The 17,326-nt window shown below is 46.9% G+C and overlaps 1 protein-coding gene across 1 annotated transcript in view; it reads left to right on the plus strand.

Annotated features, from left to right (window-relative positions):
* Window positions 1–17,326, plus strand: part of MCCC2 (methylcrotonyl-CoA carboxylase subunit 2) — a 170,613-nt gene that overhangs the window by 70,122 nt on the left and 83,165 nt on the right. The window contains exons 9-10 of the mRNA XM_073584048.1: window positions 16,713–16,812; window positions 17,231–17,326. Coding sequence (XP_073440149.1) covers window positions 16,713–16,812; window positions 17,231–17,326 — 196 coding nt within the window. The remainder of the gene's footprint in view (window positions 1–16,712; window positions 16,813–17,230) is intronic.

Here is a 17,326-nt window from a genome sequence, read left to right on the forward strand (position 1 = left end):
CCGACACGTTAACCCCTTGCACACCGCGATCAAACATGATCGCGGTGTACCGGGGGTTAAAGGGAAGCATCGGCAGGGAGGGGGCTCCCTCCGTGCTAACCTGAGCCCCCCACGGCAGCGCAATGTGCAGCGCTGCTGCGGGGTGCTCCTTTCCTGCAGGCCCCCGAATCCAAGATGGCGACGGGGGCCTGCAGGAAGCTGGCTTCCTCAGTGCCTGCAAAGCGCAGGCATGAGGAAGCCTTCTGCACTGCCTGTGACAGATCGCTGATCTGTCACAGTGATCTGTGATGTGACAGATCAGCGATCTGTCACAGGACAGTGATGTCCCACCTGGGACTATTTAATAAAGTTAAAAAGAAATTAAAAAAAGTGTTAAAATAATTTAAAAAAAATCGCCAAATAAATTAGTAAAAAAAAAAAAAAAAAATATTCCCCCAAATCCATTTTTTGGAAATAAAAAAAAACAAAACAATAAAAGTACACATTAGGTATCGCCGCGTCCGTAACGACCCGCCCTATAAAACTGTCCCATTAGTTAACCCCTTTAGCGAACCCCTTAAAAAAATAAAAATAAAAAACAAAGCAAAAAATAATGATTTATTATCATACTGCCAAACAAAAAGTGTAAAAACGCTCGATCAAAAAGACGCATATAAATATCCATGGTACCGCTGAAAACGTCATCTTGTCCCCCAAAAAACGAGCCGCCACACAGCATCATCAGCGAAAAAATAAAAAAGTTATAGCTCGCAGAATAAAGCGATGCAAAAATAATTATTTTTTATATAAAATAGTTTTCATTGCATAAAACCGACAAAACCTAAAAAAACGCTGTAACCGTACTGACCCGAAGAATAAAACCTCTTTATCAATTTTACCGCACGCGGAACGGTGTAAACGCACCCCCCCAAAAGAAATTCATGAAACGCTGGTTTTTGTTCATTCTGCGTCCCAAAAATCGGAATAAAAAGCGATCAAAAAATGGCACGTGCCCGAAAACGGTACCAATAAAAACGTCAACTCGTCCCGCAAAAAATAAGACCTCACATGACTCAGTGGGTCAAAATACGGAAAAATTATAGCTCTCAATATGTGGTGATGCAAAAACTATTTTTACAATAAAAAGCGTCTTTTAGCGTGTGACAGCTGCCAACCATAAAAACCGCCATAAATAGTAAATCAAACCCCCGTTATCACCCCCTTAGTTAGGGAAAAATAATAAAATTAAAAAAATGTATTTATTTCCATTTTCCCATAGGGCTAGGGTTAGGGCTGAGATTAGGGTTAGGGGTGTGTTGGGGTTCGGGTTGGAGTTAGAATTGGGGGTTTCCACTGTTTGGGCACATCAGGGGCTCTCCAAATGCAACATGGCGTCTGATCTCTATTCCAGCCAATTCTGAGTTGAAAAAGTCAAATGGTGCTCCTTCCCTTCCAAGCTCTGCCATGCGCCCAAACAGTGTTTTACACCCACATGTAGGGTATCAGCCTACTCAGGACAAATTGCAAAACAATTTTTGGGGTCCAATTTCTCCTGTTACCCTTAGGAAAATAAAAAATTGGGGGCAAAAATATCATTTTTGTGGAAAAAAATGATTTTTTTATTTTCACGTCCGAGCGTTAAACTTCTGTGAAGCACTTGGGGGTTCAAAGTGCTCACCACACATCTAGATAAGTTCCGTGGGGGGTCTAGTGTCCAAAATTGTGTCACTTATGTGGAGTTTCAATAGTTTAAGTACATCAGGGGCTCTCCAAACGCACATGACACCCGCAGACCATTCCCTCAAAGTCTGCATTCCGAAACGTCACTACTTCCCTTCCGAGCCCCGACGTGTGTCCATACAGTAGTTTTCTCCCACATATGGGGCGTCAGAGTACTCAGGACAAATTGGACAACAACTTTTGGGGTTCAATTTCTCCTGTTACCCTTGGGAAAATAAAAAAAATGGTGACTAAAAGATCATGTTTGTGGAAAAAATACGAATTTTTTTATATTCACGCCCGGGCGTTATAAACTTCTGTGAAGCACTGGGGGGTTCAAAGTGCTCACCACACATCTAGATAAGTTCCCTAGGGGGTCTAGTTTCCAAAATGGTGTCATTTGTGGGGGATTTCCACTGTTTAGGTACATCAGGGGTTTTCCAATCGCAACATGGTGTCCGATCTCAATTCCAGCCAAAAACGTCAAATGGCGCTGCTTCCCTTCCGAGCTCTGCCATGCGCCCAAATAGTGGTTTACCCCCACATGTGGGGTATCAGCGTACTCAGGACAAATTGCACAATAATTTTTAGGGTCCCGTTACCCTTGGAAAAATAAGAATTGAGGGTGAAAAGATCATTTTTGTGGAAAAAAATATGATTTTTTAATTGTACAGCTGTATGTTGTAAACTTCTGTAAAGCCCTTGTGGGTTCAAAGTTCTCACCACATATCTAGATAAGTTCCTTAGGGGGTCTAGTTTCCAAAATGGGGTCACTTGTAGGGGGTTTCCACTGTTTAGGTACATCAGGGACTCTCCAAACGTGACATGGCGTCCGATCTGAATTCCAGCCAATTTTGCATTGAAAAAGTCAAACGGCGCTCCTTCCATTCTGAGCTCTGCCATGCGCCGAAACAGTCGTTCCCCCCCCACATATCAGGTATCAGCATACTCAGGACAAATTGCGCAATAACTTTTGCAGTCCAATTTCTCCTGTTACCCTTGGTAAAATAAAAAAAAATTGAACCTGAAGTATTTTTTTAGTGAAAAAAAGTTAGATGTTCATTTTTTTTTTTTTTTTTTTTAAATATTCAAAAAAATTCCTGTGACGCACCTAAAGGGTTAATAAACTTCTTGAATGTGGTTTTGAGCACCTTAAGGGGTGCAGTTTTTAGAATGGTGTCACTTTTGGGTATTTTCTATCATATAGACCCCTCAAAGTGGCTTCAAATGTGATGTGGTCCTAAAAATAAAATGGTGCTGCAAAAATGAGAAATCGCTGGTCAACTTTTAACCCTTATAACTTCCTAACAAAAAAAAATTTTGGTTCCAAAATTGTGCTGATGTAAAGTAAACATGTGGGAAATGTTAGTTATCAAGTTTTTTGTGTGCTGTATCTCTGTGATTTAAGGGCATAAAAATTCAAAGTTGGATATTTGCAAAATTTTCGCCAAATTTCCGTTTTTCTCACAAATAAACGCAAGTTATTTGAATGAAATTTTACCACTAACATGAAGTACAATATGTCACGAGAAAACAATGTCAGAATCACCGGGATCCATGGAAGCGTTCCAGAGTTATGACCTCATAAAGGTACAGTGGTCAGAATTGTAAAAATTGGCCCGGTCATGAACGTGCAAACCACCCTTGGGGGTGAAGGGGTTAAACAGCTGACATCCACCTGGAACAACTGCAGGTGGAATCGTGATCCACCCGCGGCTATTAACCCGTAAAATGTCGCTGTCAAACTCTGACAGCGACATTTAACATGCACTTCTGTCAATCGCACCGGAAATCCGCCCATCGGTGACCCCCGTTCACGTGATCCCGGGTCACAGATGGGTTGGCATGACAGCCAGAGGTCTCCTGCAGACCTCTATGGTTGTCACTGCCGGCTTGCTATGAGCGCCGCCCGGTGGTCGGTGCTCATAGCAAGTGAGTATTTCTGCTACATACAGACGATCTGATCATCACCTGTATGTAGCAGAGGCGATCAGGTTATGGCAGCTTCTAGTCTCCCATGAAGTCTATTTAAATATGCCAAAAGTTAAAAAAAAACAAAAAAAAACAACTTTTAAATATAAACGTTCAAATCGCCCCCATTTCGCCCCATTCAAAATAAAACAAAAAAAATTCAAACATACACATATTACTGTAGGTATCGTCGTGTTCAGATTTCCCCTGATCTATCAATAAAAAAAGGATTAACCTGATGATTAAACTGCGTAACAAGTAAAAAAGGAAACACCCCAGAGTTACGTTTCATTGGTCGCCACGAAAAAATGCAATAACGGGCAATCAAAGATCTTATCTGAACCAAAATAGTATCATTTAGAAATGTCAGGTCGGCACACAAAAAATAAGCCCTCACCCAACCCGAGATGATGAAAAATGGAGACGCTACGGGTATCCGAAAATGACGTTTTCTCCTTCTTCTCATTGGGGGACACAGACTGTGGGTTTGTGCTACTGCCGTCTGGAGGCTGACACTAGGCATACAAAAAACAAGTTGGCTCCTCCTCCGCCGCATACACCCTCGCCCCGATAGCGGGCGGAAACCAGTTTTTGCTTAGTGTCTTATGGAGGCACACGCAGTCTGGATCTCTCCAGACTATTTTTCTCTAGTTTACCATGAAGATGAAACAGGGGGCGACGGATCCTATAGAAAGGGTCCGATCTCCCCAAACCAACAACGGGCGAGCATGCGTTGAGTATCGCCTCCGCGTATCCTTTCCCGCACCGAGGGACATCTGGGACTTTTCCCCAGACATCTATTTTTTTTTTTTTTCTTTTGTTTTTTGTTTTATGAAGATAAGAGGGGCAACGCATCCTATTGAAAGGATCCGATTTCCCCAAACCAACAACGGGCGACCACGTGCGAGTGTCCCTCCACATTTCCTCTCCCGCGACGTGGGACATTATGCCAGACTTAGCCCTGTCCACCCCTAGGTATTGAAACCATGGGCTTGCACAGAGGCACAAGACTAGTCTGTGCGGCCCCCATGACTCCACCAACGCATGACGGCGGTGCTGCATGGCGGCAGACGGTCCCTCTCCTCGCCCCTGCAAGGCGGTCGGAGCTAGGGTGCCTGCACCGTCTTAAACAGAGTACCTCAGGTATGTGCTGGAGCGAGTGGAGGGCCCTGGGCAGCGTTTTTGGAGAAGTCGGGGGCACGCTTCCCCCTCCTTCCCTCCGCTCCTCTAACCTGGTCGCCTCCCTCCGGGTATTGGCGCGGTCCGGGAGAAGTGGGGGGAGCTGCAGCCGGATGGCCGAGGTAGCGGTCTGCCGGCGTGCCAAGCGGGCGGACCAGCTCTAATTTAGTCCGCGGCTTCGGCCTGGGCCGCGGGCGGAGGCGCCGCCCTGGGCGCATGTCATTTCCGGCGCCGCCCCCATCGCCGGCGGGCATGGGGAGGCGGGCGACAGGGCTGACCGTTTCTAAATTTAGCCCGCGGCTTCGGCCTGGGCCGCGGACGGAAGCGCCGCCCTGCGCGTGACGTCATCTCTGGCGCCGCCCCCCATCTCCAGGGCGGGCGCCGGATTAAATTGAGGCCCCGGCGACAAGGCAGGGTAGGCCGCGATAACAGAGAATCGCAGCCTATCAGGAGTGAGGCAGGCGAACTGAAGCACGGGGAGAGACGCGCAGGAGCGGGTAAGTGCGACCCCGTCCCGGAGCCACACTAGGGCACTACAGGGTACCCTCTACCCCCTCCTCCTACCCCCCCAAACCTTTAAGGGATTTTTTGTGTGTGGGCCGGCGCTAGCAGTATGTCTGGAAAAGGTAAAACGCACACGTTCCTTTATGCCGCATGCGTGTCCTGTGGGGTTATGTTCCCACGAGCGCAGACTATTAAGTTATGTGAAGCCTGCGACTCCGAACGCGCCCAGGAGCCCTCCCCTGCGACAGAGCCCAGGGGTCTGGATCCCCCAGAATGGGCGTTATCACTCTCTCGGTCCATGGCTTCGCTCAAGAAGGCGATTGAGACCCTTCAGGCCCCGGATAGGGGTAGAGACGACGGCTCGCCTGTTTGGGAGGGTTCATCCACCTCACAAGAGCCTCTGGACTGCAGGGGACGCACACTCTCTAGGCAGACGCACTGGAAAAGAACCCGTACTGCGTCTCCAGGCCCCTCCGGTGCCTCAGCATCCGTGAGTGCGGCATCTCGCTCACCGTCACCATTTTCTGGGAGCGAGCAGAGTTCAGGTGATGACTGGGAAGAATCCTTGGACCTGGATACCCCGGGGTACCGGGAGACGGTAGACAGTCTTATTGAAGCAGTCAATCAGACTCTGGGTATTGACGATGATGTCTCCCTAACGGCAGGTCATAAGGTATCCTTTAAGAAGACCAGGAGACCACATAGAGTATTTAGCACTCATCCTGAGTTCGAGGATATAGTGCAGCGGCATAGGGAACGTCCAGACAAACGTTTTTCAGGACAAAAAACGCTGGAAACGAGATATCCGTTCGCATCGGAACTTTGTAAAAAATGGGCGGAATCTCCGGTAGTGGATCCCCCAGTGTCACGCCTGGCTTCAAGGTCCTTGTTGTCAGTACCTAGCGGTTATTCCATTAAGGACCCCACGGATCGACTCATAGAAGGTTTAGCTCGCTTGGTGTATGAGGCATCGGGATCAGCACTCTTTCCTTTTGCGGCAACTTGGGTAGCCAAAGCCATAATGTCATGGTCAGATTCTTTAAACAAGGTCCTACAGGATAGAGATTTGCCGACGGAAGTGGCTGAGATAGCAAGTCAGATCGCGATGGCGGGTGACTATTTAATTAATGCATCCCTGGATGCGGCTAATGGCGCGGCTCTAGCGGCAGCAAATGCAATCGCCATTAGGAGAGCCTTGTGGTTAAGGTTATGGCGGGCTGATTCTATTTCTAAGAAGTCTTTGACTTCCCTGCCTTTTCAGGGTAATCGGCTATTTGGGGAGAAATTAGACAAGCTCATTTCAGATGCTACAGGGGGAAAAAGCAGCTTCCTTCCACAGCAAAAGACTAGGCCGTTTTTTCGTCAACCTTGGGCGCGCTTTCGAGCATTTCGCACCCCCGGGTGGATGGCAGCGGCCAATACCTCCGCCCCAGCTCGCTATAGCAAAGACATGGAGCGTCAGGTCACGTATAGAACCAACCCGCTGGGTAGGATGCTGGGCCGCCCGCCCAGATCAAGGGGGGCCAGGTCCCAGAAGCCCTCAGCGAAATGACTCGAGGCATCTAGTACCCGAGGACAGCAGAGTAGACGGACGTCTGCGCAGGTTCTGCCGCGTCTGGGTCGCGGTGGCGCGCGACGCATGGGTGGCAGAATTAGTGTGTTCCGGGTACAAAATAGAATTTGTCATAGATCCGCCAAGACGATTTTTTCTTTCCCGGCTTCCCAAAACGGATTCCCGGGCAGAGGCATTGCTAGGGGCCATCGAGGTGTTGCGGCGCAACGGGGTCATTGTCCCTGTACCAGAGTGTGAGAAGACCCAAGGATTTTTATTCCAATCTGTTCGCAGTCCCCAAGAAGGACGGAACAGTAAGGCCGGTTCTGGACTTAAAGCTCCTGAACAGGTTCATCAGGGTCAGGCGTTTTCGCATGGAATCTCTCCGGTCGGTCATATCGTCCATGGAGCACGGAGAATATTTGGCCTCGATCGATGTCCAGGATGCCTACCTGCACATCCCTATTTTTCCCCCGCATCAAAGGTTCCTTCGGTTTGCAATCGATAGCCGGCATTTTCAATTTGTGGCCCTACCTTTCGGGTTTGCCACGGCCCCCAGGATATTCACGAAAGTGATGGCGGTCGTCATGGCCGTTCTACATTCTCGGGGCATAGTGATTTTGCCATACTTAGACGACCTCTTAGTAAAGGGGCTGTCCTTTCGGGCATGCGAGGAGAATGTCAGCATCACACTGGATACCCTAGCTCGCCTAGGATGGTAGATCAACGGGAAGAAATTATCCCTTACCCCAGCTCAGAGGATTCTATTCCTGGGGATGATTTTCGACACTTCCCGAGGGTTGGTAATTCTCCCTCAGGACAAGGCGTGGGCGCTCCGGCAGGGAGTCCGAAGTCTTCAACAACCGGGCTCTCATACTATCCGGTTCGGGATGAGGGTTCTAGGGAGGATGGTGGCGGCGATGGAAGCAATTCCGTTTGCTCAATTTCATCTCCGTCCCCTGCAGCATGCTCTCTTAGCGGCTTGGGACGGGAGTCCGTTCTCCCTCGATCATCAGTGCAGGTTGCCCTCTCAGGTTCGACGGGCGCTTCAATGGTGGACACGCGACTCCTCTCTTCGTCAGGGGAAGCCTTTTCCCCCAGATCGTTGGTTGGTGATCACGACCGATGCAAGTCTTTTCGGCTGGGGGGCAATCTTCCGGCATCACACGGCCCAGGGGCAATGGTCGCCTCAAGAGGCTCGACTTCCGATCAACCTGTTGGAGATTCGAGCGGTGCGGTTGGCGCTGCAGCGTTTTCAGCACTTGCTAGCAGGACGCCCAGTCTGGGTTCAGTCAGACAACGCCACGGCAGTGGCGTACGTGAATCACCAGGGAGGCACACGCAGCAGGGCAACCATGCGCGAGATAGAGCATGTGCTCCGTTGGGCTGAGAGGCACCACTCTGTAATCTCAGCAGTTCACATACCAGGTGTGGAAAATTGGACAGCAGATTTCCTAAGCCGGCAGGGCGTCGCGGCCGGGGAATGGTCCCTTCACCCCGAGGTCTTCCAGCAGATTTGCCAACGGTGGGGGACTCCAGACGTGGATCTGATGGCGTCCAGGGAGAACGCCAAGGTGGGCACGTTTGTCGCTCGGTCTCAGGACCCGCGAGCAATCGCGGTGGATGCGTTGGTCCTACCGTGGAGCCAGTTTCGGCTCCCATACCTGTTTCCCCCACTGCCGCTTCTCCCAAGGGTCATCAGAAAGATCAAGACAGAGGGGGTCCCGGCAATTCTGCTGGCCCCGGACTGTCTCAGGGGCCGTTCTGCCACCCGAACTTAGGGGCCCTGGCTTTGACGGCATGGCCGTTGAATCCTGGATTCTGACCCAGGCGGGATTTGGGTGTGAAGTGGTTGCGACAATGGTTAGCGCCCGGAAGCCGGCCTCGGCGAGAATTTATCATAACACTTGGAAGGTTTTCTTTCATTGGTGTCGAGAACACGGGGTTGCGCCATTATCCTTTTCGGTCCCCAACATCCTGGCTTTTCTGCAGTCCGGCCTAGACGCAGGGTTGGCGCCGAGTTCCCTTAGGAGGCAGATATCGGCCTTGTCAGTCCTTTTTCAGCGAAGGATCGCTACCATATGCAGGTCAGGACGTTCATTCAGGGGGTCTCTCATTTGGTGCCCCCCTATAGAGCACCCATAGACGCCTGGGACCTTAACCTGGTCCTGGGTGGCCTACAGGGAGCCCCGTTTGAACCGTTACAGGAAATTTCATTGTCATATCTCTCCAGGAAGATTGTATTCTTGGTAGCCATAACTTCCATTATGCGGGTCTCGGAGTTAGGAGCATTATCTTGCAGAGCTCCTTTTCTGACTTTTTTTTAAGGATAAAGTAGTCCTTAGACCACGGCCGCCTTTTCTGCCGAAGGTTGTGTCCTCTTTCCATGTTAATGAGGACATTGTTCTGCCTTCGTTTTGTCCAGCGCCAGTACACAGAGTGGAAAGGGCGCTCCACTCTTTAGATTTGGTAAGACCTCTCAGGAGGTACGTGTCAAGGACAGCACCTTTTCGCCAGACGGACTCGTTGTTTGTGATTCCTGAAGGGCGCAGGAAGGGTCTCGCAGCCTCACGGTCTACCATAGCCAGATGGATTCGCCTAACTATTCAGGAGGCTTACCGTATTAGAGGCGCACCGATTCCAACAGGGATAGGGGCGCACTCTACTCGGGCAGTGGGCGCTTCGGCACCAGGCTTCGGCAGAGCAGGTATGCAAAGCAGCAACCTGGTCCAGCCTGCACACTTTTTGTAAGCATTACAATGTGCATATTCAGGCCTCGTCGGATGCGAGCCTGGGTAGGAAAATTCTCCAAGCAGCAGTGGCACACCTTTAGATAGGAGGGCATGCGGCTTGGATCGGTGAGTTGTCCTCCCACCCAGGGACTGCTTTAGGACGTCCCACAGTCTCTGTGTCCCCCAATGAGACAAAGGAGAAACATGGATTTTTGTGAGTACTCGCCGTAAAATCCTTTTCTCCGAGGCGCTCATTGGGGGACACAGCACCCACCCTGATAGCCAGTTGGCTCTTGTTTATTTAATTAGTATAATTCCTTATTTAATGTAGGGTGGTCCTTTTTCAGACATATGATTTTCTGCGTTAAGGCTAAGTTATGGATGTTCTCCTACTGCTTTTGCACTAAACTGGTTTCCGCCCGCTATCGGGGCGAGGGTGTATGCGGTGGAGGAGGAGCTAACTTGTTTTTTGTATGCCTAGTGTCAGCCTCCAGACGGCAGTAGCACACACCCACAGTCTCTGTGTCCCCCAATGAGCGCCTCGGAGAAAAGGATTTTACGGTGAGTACTCACAAAAATCCATGTTTTTTTGTTTTTTTTCTAACAAAACTTTGGATTTTTTTCATTACTTTAATAAAAAAGAACCTAGACATGTTTGGTGTCTATGAACTCGTAATGACCTGAAAAATCATAATGGCAGGTCAGTTTTAGCATTTAGTGAACATAGTAAAAAAAACGACTGTGGGATTGCACTTTTTTTTGCAATTTCGTCGCACTTTGAAGTTTTTTGTTTTTTTTTTCCCCCGTTTTCCAGTTCAAAAGTACAACTTGTCCTGCCAAAAACAAGCCCTCACATGGCCATATTAACCGAAAAATTAAAAATTATGCCTCTGGGAAGAAGAGGAGCAAACATGAAAACTCAAACGAAAATACCTCCGGTCATGAAGGGGTTAAATTATATGATCCATTTTATCATGACTGGAAAGCGGGAATAAAATCCAATTGCGTTGAAATTGCTAAACAAGTAAAATTCCACAATTGTTTGTTTATTTTTCGTTATCTACCTGGCAATATGATTCTCCAGGTACACGGGTATGAAACCCTCATAGATTTTTTTTTTTTTTTTACTTGTCACCATTTTCCGAGATCTGTAACGTTTTACATTTTTTGGATATGGAGTTCTGTGAATGCTTATTTTTTTTGCACCCTGAGCTGATGTTTTTAGTGATACCCTTTAGGGTAGATTTGATGTTTTGATCTCCTTTTATTGCGGTAAGCAAAACAAATATGTAGTCCTGCCGTTTTGATTCTTTTTCTCTTCTTATGCCGTTTAACGATCAGATTAATTTATTTTATATTTTGAAATGTCGGACTTTTGCGAATGCAGTGATATCAAATGTGTATTTTTTTTAAATTGCTTTATTCTTAATGATGCAGAATGGGGGAGGGATTTGAACTTTGTGGGTTTTATTTTTTTTTACTTTTTATTGTATTTCTAGTCCTGCAATCATTCAAGTCCCGATTGCTTGTACTGTACACTGCATTGCTACAGAACTGCTATATGTAGCGACAACCCCGGTCCTTTATGAACCTCAACTACAGACTGGCTTTCAGAGGAGTACCATAATGACAAGTACGAAGGTTTTCAGCAGAATCTGGACTGTCATGGCAACTCATCATGCTCTTCAATCACCTCAAGGGCATGCTGTTAGACACATAGAATGACTTGTATCCCTGCCGGCACTTGTAAAAATCCACTGACAGATTGACAGCAGCCTTTAACTGGTTAACAGCCACGGTTGTTATAGGCAGATGATGGCTGAATAATTCAACCATCATCTGCCAGGAAAGATGCGGGCTCGACATGTAAGCCCCCATCAAAGTCAGAGATCCGACTCATGACTTTACTGTACATCATGTGCCAGGAACGGGTTAACACCATGCCTAACCAAGCCCTTCATACATTATAAGTGATTGTAGTGTACGGCAAAAGAAAAAACAATTTAAAAATTTGTTTCTAATATGTTAATTTGTTTGACTAGTCCAGGGGGTGTTATTTTCCCCAGACTGATCGTCTCACTAATCATTTCCTTACTCCTCTGTGGGTGTAATAGCATGATCTGCAAGAATCGGGATAACAAGTGTCGTGCATGTGCATGACTTCCATCATTTCTTGTCAGTGCGCAGTGATGCTGGGGAACATGCACCCGGAGGCTATACCAGTCTTGCTGGAGTAGAGGTTGCTGAATACATGTAAGACCTCACTCTTCTAAGACAGTTGCGCCTCTTTGTGCAGCACCTGATATGCTACTCTAGTAGGTAATTGAATGAATTTGATGGGCAGGCGTGGGGACTCATCTGTCCTGCCCCAGTTCCTCCCCAGCTCAGCCCATTTCGGGGGAAGCCAAGTCAAACTGAAATGAAAACGCTTAAAGTCACAAAATGTTGCGACCTTTCAAATCCACCCCATAGACTTTTAGTGGCGAGTTTGATCCAACCCTCGGATGAACATCAGACATAGTTACGTGATTTTGGACAGATCATTGCCCACAATAGATTACGGACATGTGAACAGCCCCACAGACTATATGTAGATTATAGTCTATATGGGATGGAGGATAGGTATGATGGGTATATCGGCACAGGCCTATGGGATCGTGGATATGTATGATGGGTATATGGGCATAGGACTATGGGATGGAGGATATGTGATGGGTATATGGGCACTGGACTATGGGATGGAGAATATGTATGATGGGTATATCGGCACAGGCCTATGGGATCGTGGATATGTATGATGGGTATCTGGGCACAGGACTGTGGGATGGAGGATGTGTGATGGGTATATGGGCACGGGACTATGGGATGGCAGATATGTATGATGGGTATATGGGCACTGGACTATGGGATGGAGAATATGTATGATGGGTATATGGGCATGGGACTATGAGATGAAGGATGTGTGATGGGTATATGGGCACTGGACTATGGGATGGAGGATATGTATGATGGGTATATCGGCACAGGCCTATGGGATCGTGGATATGTATGATGGGTATATGGGCACAGGACTATGGGATGGAGGATGGGTATATGGGCACGGGACTATGAGATGGCAGATATGTATGATGGGTATATGGGCACTGGACTATGGGATAGAGAATATGTATGATGGGTATATGGGCATGGGACTATGGGATGGAGGATAGGTATGTTGGGTATATGGGCACGGGACTATGGGATGGAGGATATGTATGATGGGTGCACGGGCCTATGGGATCGTGAATATGTATGATGGGTATATGGGCACGGGACTGTGGGATGGAGGATGTGTGATGGGTATATGGGCACGGGACTATGGGATGGAGGATATGTATGATGGGTATATGAGCACGGGACTATGGGATGGATGATATGTATGATGGGTATATGGGCACGGGCCTATGGGATCGTGGATATGTATGATGGGTATATGGGCACGGGACTGTGGGATGGAGGATGTGTGATGGGTCTATGGGCACGGGACTATGGGATGGAGGATATGTATGATGGGTATACGGGCACGGGACTATGGGATGGAGAATATGTATGATGGGTATATGGGCATGGGACTATGGGATGGAGGATATGTATGATGGGTATATGGGCACGGGCCTATGGGATCGTGGATATGTATGATGGGTATATGGGCACGGGACTATGGGATGGAGGATAATTATAATTTGTTATAACTATCCACAGTTAGTTACTATGCCTGGGCAGCGCCGGGCTCTTCAACTAGTAGTCTATATAACAGTAAGGCAGATCACAATGTGTTCAATGATCGCATTTATCTTAGGGCTCTGAGTGCATCTGTGATGCCGATCACAGCCGCTACTCAATATATAGAGCTGTGCCTAGCAAGCACTGCAGAGGAGTCTGGAGTCTAAAATCCTGCTGGAAATGTATGAACAGCCATTCCCAGCTGTGACTGGTTTTATGAATTCTGTCCTCAACATCTACGGTACTTCAAGAACATGATGTGCATGTGATATTATATTGGGTAGTAATTCTTTTATCCAGCCTCATACTTATGCCAGAGCACTTGTCACGCTGTTTTTCTAGTCTGAAATTCGTAACTCGACTGTCGTCACCATTGAATTCGATTACTAATTTCCCCTGAGCGATGTTGTCCAGTGTACATGAAGGAATGTTCAGGAAACGTTATTAATGCTCTCAATTATAGGCGACAACTGTATAAATGCATGTGTACACACACCTACACGCAACTGCACGCACGCACCCACACTGCACGCACGCACCCACACTGCACGCACACACGCTTGTGCACACAGCATGAACGCACACTGCATGTACACACCCCTTTGAATTCATGTTTCTATGTATCAGGACAAAGGTCTTAAAGGGGCTCTGTCAGCACAGAATGGGGGGGCCAATCATTTATTTACACCTTCACACCTGCTTGTTTGCCATCTATCTCCTCCCTTCTCTGACCGTATAAAGCCAGATCTGTCAATCAAAGAGGGGGGTGGAGATTGAGGGAAAACAAGCAGGTGGGAAGGGTATGTATTAATAATTGGCTCCGTCATGAAGCACCATTTTATGCTGACATTCCCTTGGGTAAATGCAACCTCAGATGAACAGCGCATGGCAAATTACACTGTGCCATTATTTACTAAAAACTAAGCCAAAATGCAAAAGCAAATTGTGTAAGATTAAAAGGGCAGCTAGTTACTTTTAGTTACTACCTTACCTGCCTATTGTGCCCGCTGCTGATCTCGGCCGGCACAGAGCGGTCACAGACTGTTCCTGCTGTGAATTCAGTGACTTCAACTGACCTTTATGCTTGGAGTCAGCTGTCATTTAACATGGAGTCTGCAGTCCCACCCATCGACAGAGCAGAAGAGGAAGAGCTGCTTTGCTGATGTTGAGTAGTTGAATCGCTTACATGAGCGATCAATTGGTGCTCTGTGCTGGAGCCAGGTAAAGCAGGTTGGATAGTTTCTAGACCCATTGCAAAAATAACCAACCTGGATAAACCATTTACCTACACCTCATGAGTTTGTACAGTAGAACGACCTTTAATAGCAATAACCTGATAATTTTCTGCATGACTTATTCAGTCACATCATTCTGTGAGTGTCGATGGGAACTTGTTCCTATTATATGACCCATTTTTGACTGTGAGTTAGCGTCTGTAGAGATGGCCTCACGTTTGGCCCTTGAATATTTTTGAGCTTACACTGAATTCCCTGTATACTAATGACTGCGTCTGCAAAACCAGCCCAAATCATCAACCTTGCTATATTTGATTCTCACTAGTGATGAGCAAATGTGCTTGGAATAATGTATTATCTGAGCACGCTCGGGTAATATCCCAGCATCTGGGCGTGCTCGTACGTTATGTTCGAGTCCCTGCAGCTGCATGATTTGCGGCCGTTAGGCTGAGCACATGTGGGGGGGATTGCTTAACAAACAGGCAATTCACACCTGTGTTGAGGTTATCTAACAGCCGCAAGTCATGCAGCCGCGGGGACTCGAACATAATATACGAGCACGCCCAGATACTCAGAACACGAAGCATGCTCGGATAAGACGTTATCCAAACGTGCGCTCATCTAGTTCTTGCCGAACGTGGGACAGGGCATTATTGCCAGACATCTCCATGTTAGATCTTGTCTGTCCAAAGGACATTGTTTCACAAATCTGATAGAATAACTATCGTTTTATTTTTTTCATTTCATGAATCCTCTACACATGAAAATAAAAACTGTAATACATCTAATCAGACAAGTCTGCTTTTCTCTCCTCCTGTACTGATCTTTCATTCTCAAAATCCTCGAGTAAAATCTGTCTTCAGTGAATATAGATTTTCATATTACTGAGAGAGGACATGGCAGTTTTTTTTTTTTTTTTGTAAGATTCCCTGTGGAGGGGAGGAATAAGGAGCAGCTCTGCCTCCAGCGCCTTCCTCCTCCCCGCCCCTCTTCTGTACAGTAGAATCTTGTCAGTAGTAAAGGTGATCTCCTGTCTCAGGGACACACAGGCCCTGCCTCTAACATCCGCCGTTGAAGTCACCTTGACAGTCTAGCAGCCAGTTGGTGAATTCAGCTGCTCTATGTAAACCGAACGCCCCGCTTAAAGGCACAGAGCTCACTGATTGGCTGCTGCTCTGGTGACATGTCAGTGCTGCAGCTAATGCCAGGCGTCGGGCACAGCAGTGGACAGAGACACAACTTAGGACCAGGAGAAGGCGACTACAGTGTTTTGGTTGTGTATTTAAAACAAAAAACAAAAACTGCAGCAAGAAATTTAATTAGAAAGGAACAACCCCTTTAATATCTTTTACTATCTTTTTGTATCCGTTTTCCGTGTTTGTGCAAGGCAATGATGTCTTCCCTTAAACTTGTTGACCACTTCCTTGGTAACCCAAGAATATTATTGAACTGGAAGCCTGTGTTCCTTTTTTCAGCAGTATAGTAACATATATTGGCCAGGGCCAAATGCATGTCTATAGGAAAAAGTTTTGTCTTTCGCGTGCTAATATAAGCCTTTAGAAACCTATAGAGTCACCCAGAGTATATACTAAGTGTACATCGTGACAATATAAAGTGCAATAAATGTAGCTTGCATATACTTGAGTGTTCTTAAAGTTGAGCAAATAGATTTGCATGACCACAATCCAGCAGCCACTTAGGTAGTCTGTGGCTTCTGTGCCAGAACCTGCGATTCTCCTCCCCCTACCTGCTGACTTCTCCCTTCATCCCTTCTGATTAGTGGGCCAGGTGCAGCATCATGTGTGCGTTGCACTGGGCCCACTTAGAGATGAAGGAGATGTCAGGAGGTAGTTTGCTGGCCACTGACCTAGCATCCATGGACTACCGTTGTGGCTGCTGACTCGAGGTCCTGCAACTCCTCTAATATATAGTGTGTGCATATATAGTATGCACAGTGTATTCTATTTCTAGGCATTATCACATTTATAGAACAGTTTATTGTATTGTCAGTCTACAGGGAAAATATTGGAAATTAAACATTTATTCTAGCAATTCTTATTTTTTTTACTTTCAAATTAGGAAGTCTGGTGTGACTGACCACTATGCAATAGATGACGACCATGCCCTTCATCTTGCTCGGAAAACAGTGAGAAGCTTGAATTATAAGAAGACTGTTGATGTAAGTTGCTTATATTCTGTAATCAAATACTTTTGACTTATTTTTGGATTCCTGAAAAAGTAAAATAAGACGTTCTATTTTATTGCGTGTCGTTAATAGATGACGGCATTGCGGATTTCACCGAAAATCAGCAGCAAAATTTATAATTGGATTTTGAAGCTGGTTGTCAGGTTATGCAGATTTCTTATTCTACACTGCAAAGGGTTAATCCAAAGTCAGAATTGACATGCAGCGGATTGCAAAATCTGCCGCGTTCCCTTTATTCCGCATGGATCTTTCAGCTTCATGTCAACAGGATTTTGGAGACAGTCTGCATGTAATGTACTGTGAGCACTGCACTGACAACCAGCAAATTCACCCTTATTACTTTCACCTTTATTATGTTGTCTTCATTCTTGTTCTCTTTTTATTTTTTTAGGTGACTGTTGAAAAGCCTGAAGATCCACTGTTCCCAGCAGATGAGCTATACGGGATTGTTGGGGACAATTTAAAGAAGAATTTTGATGTTCGAGAG

Source organism: Dendrobates tinctorius, unplaced genomic scaffold (genome assembly GCF_039654945.1).
Source record: "Dendrobates tinctorius isolate UK_male_01 unplaced genomic scaffold, ASM3965494v1 ptg000083l, whole genome shotgun sequence".
Taxonomy (NCBI): domain Eukaryota; kingdom Metazoa; phylum Chordata; class Amphibia; order Anura; family Dendrobatidae; genus Dendrobates; species Dendrobates tinctorius.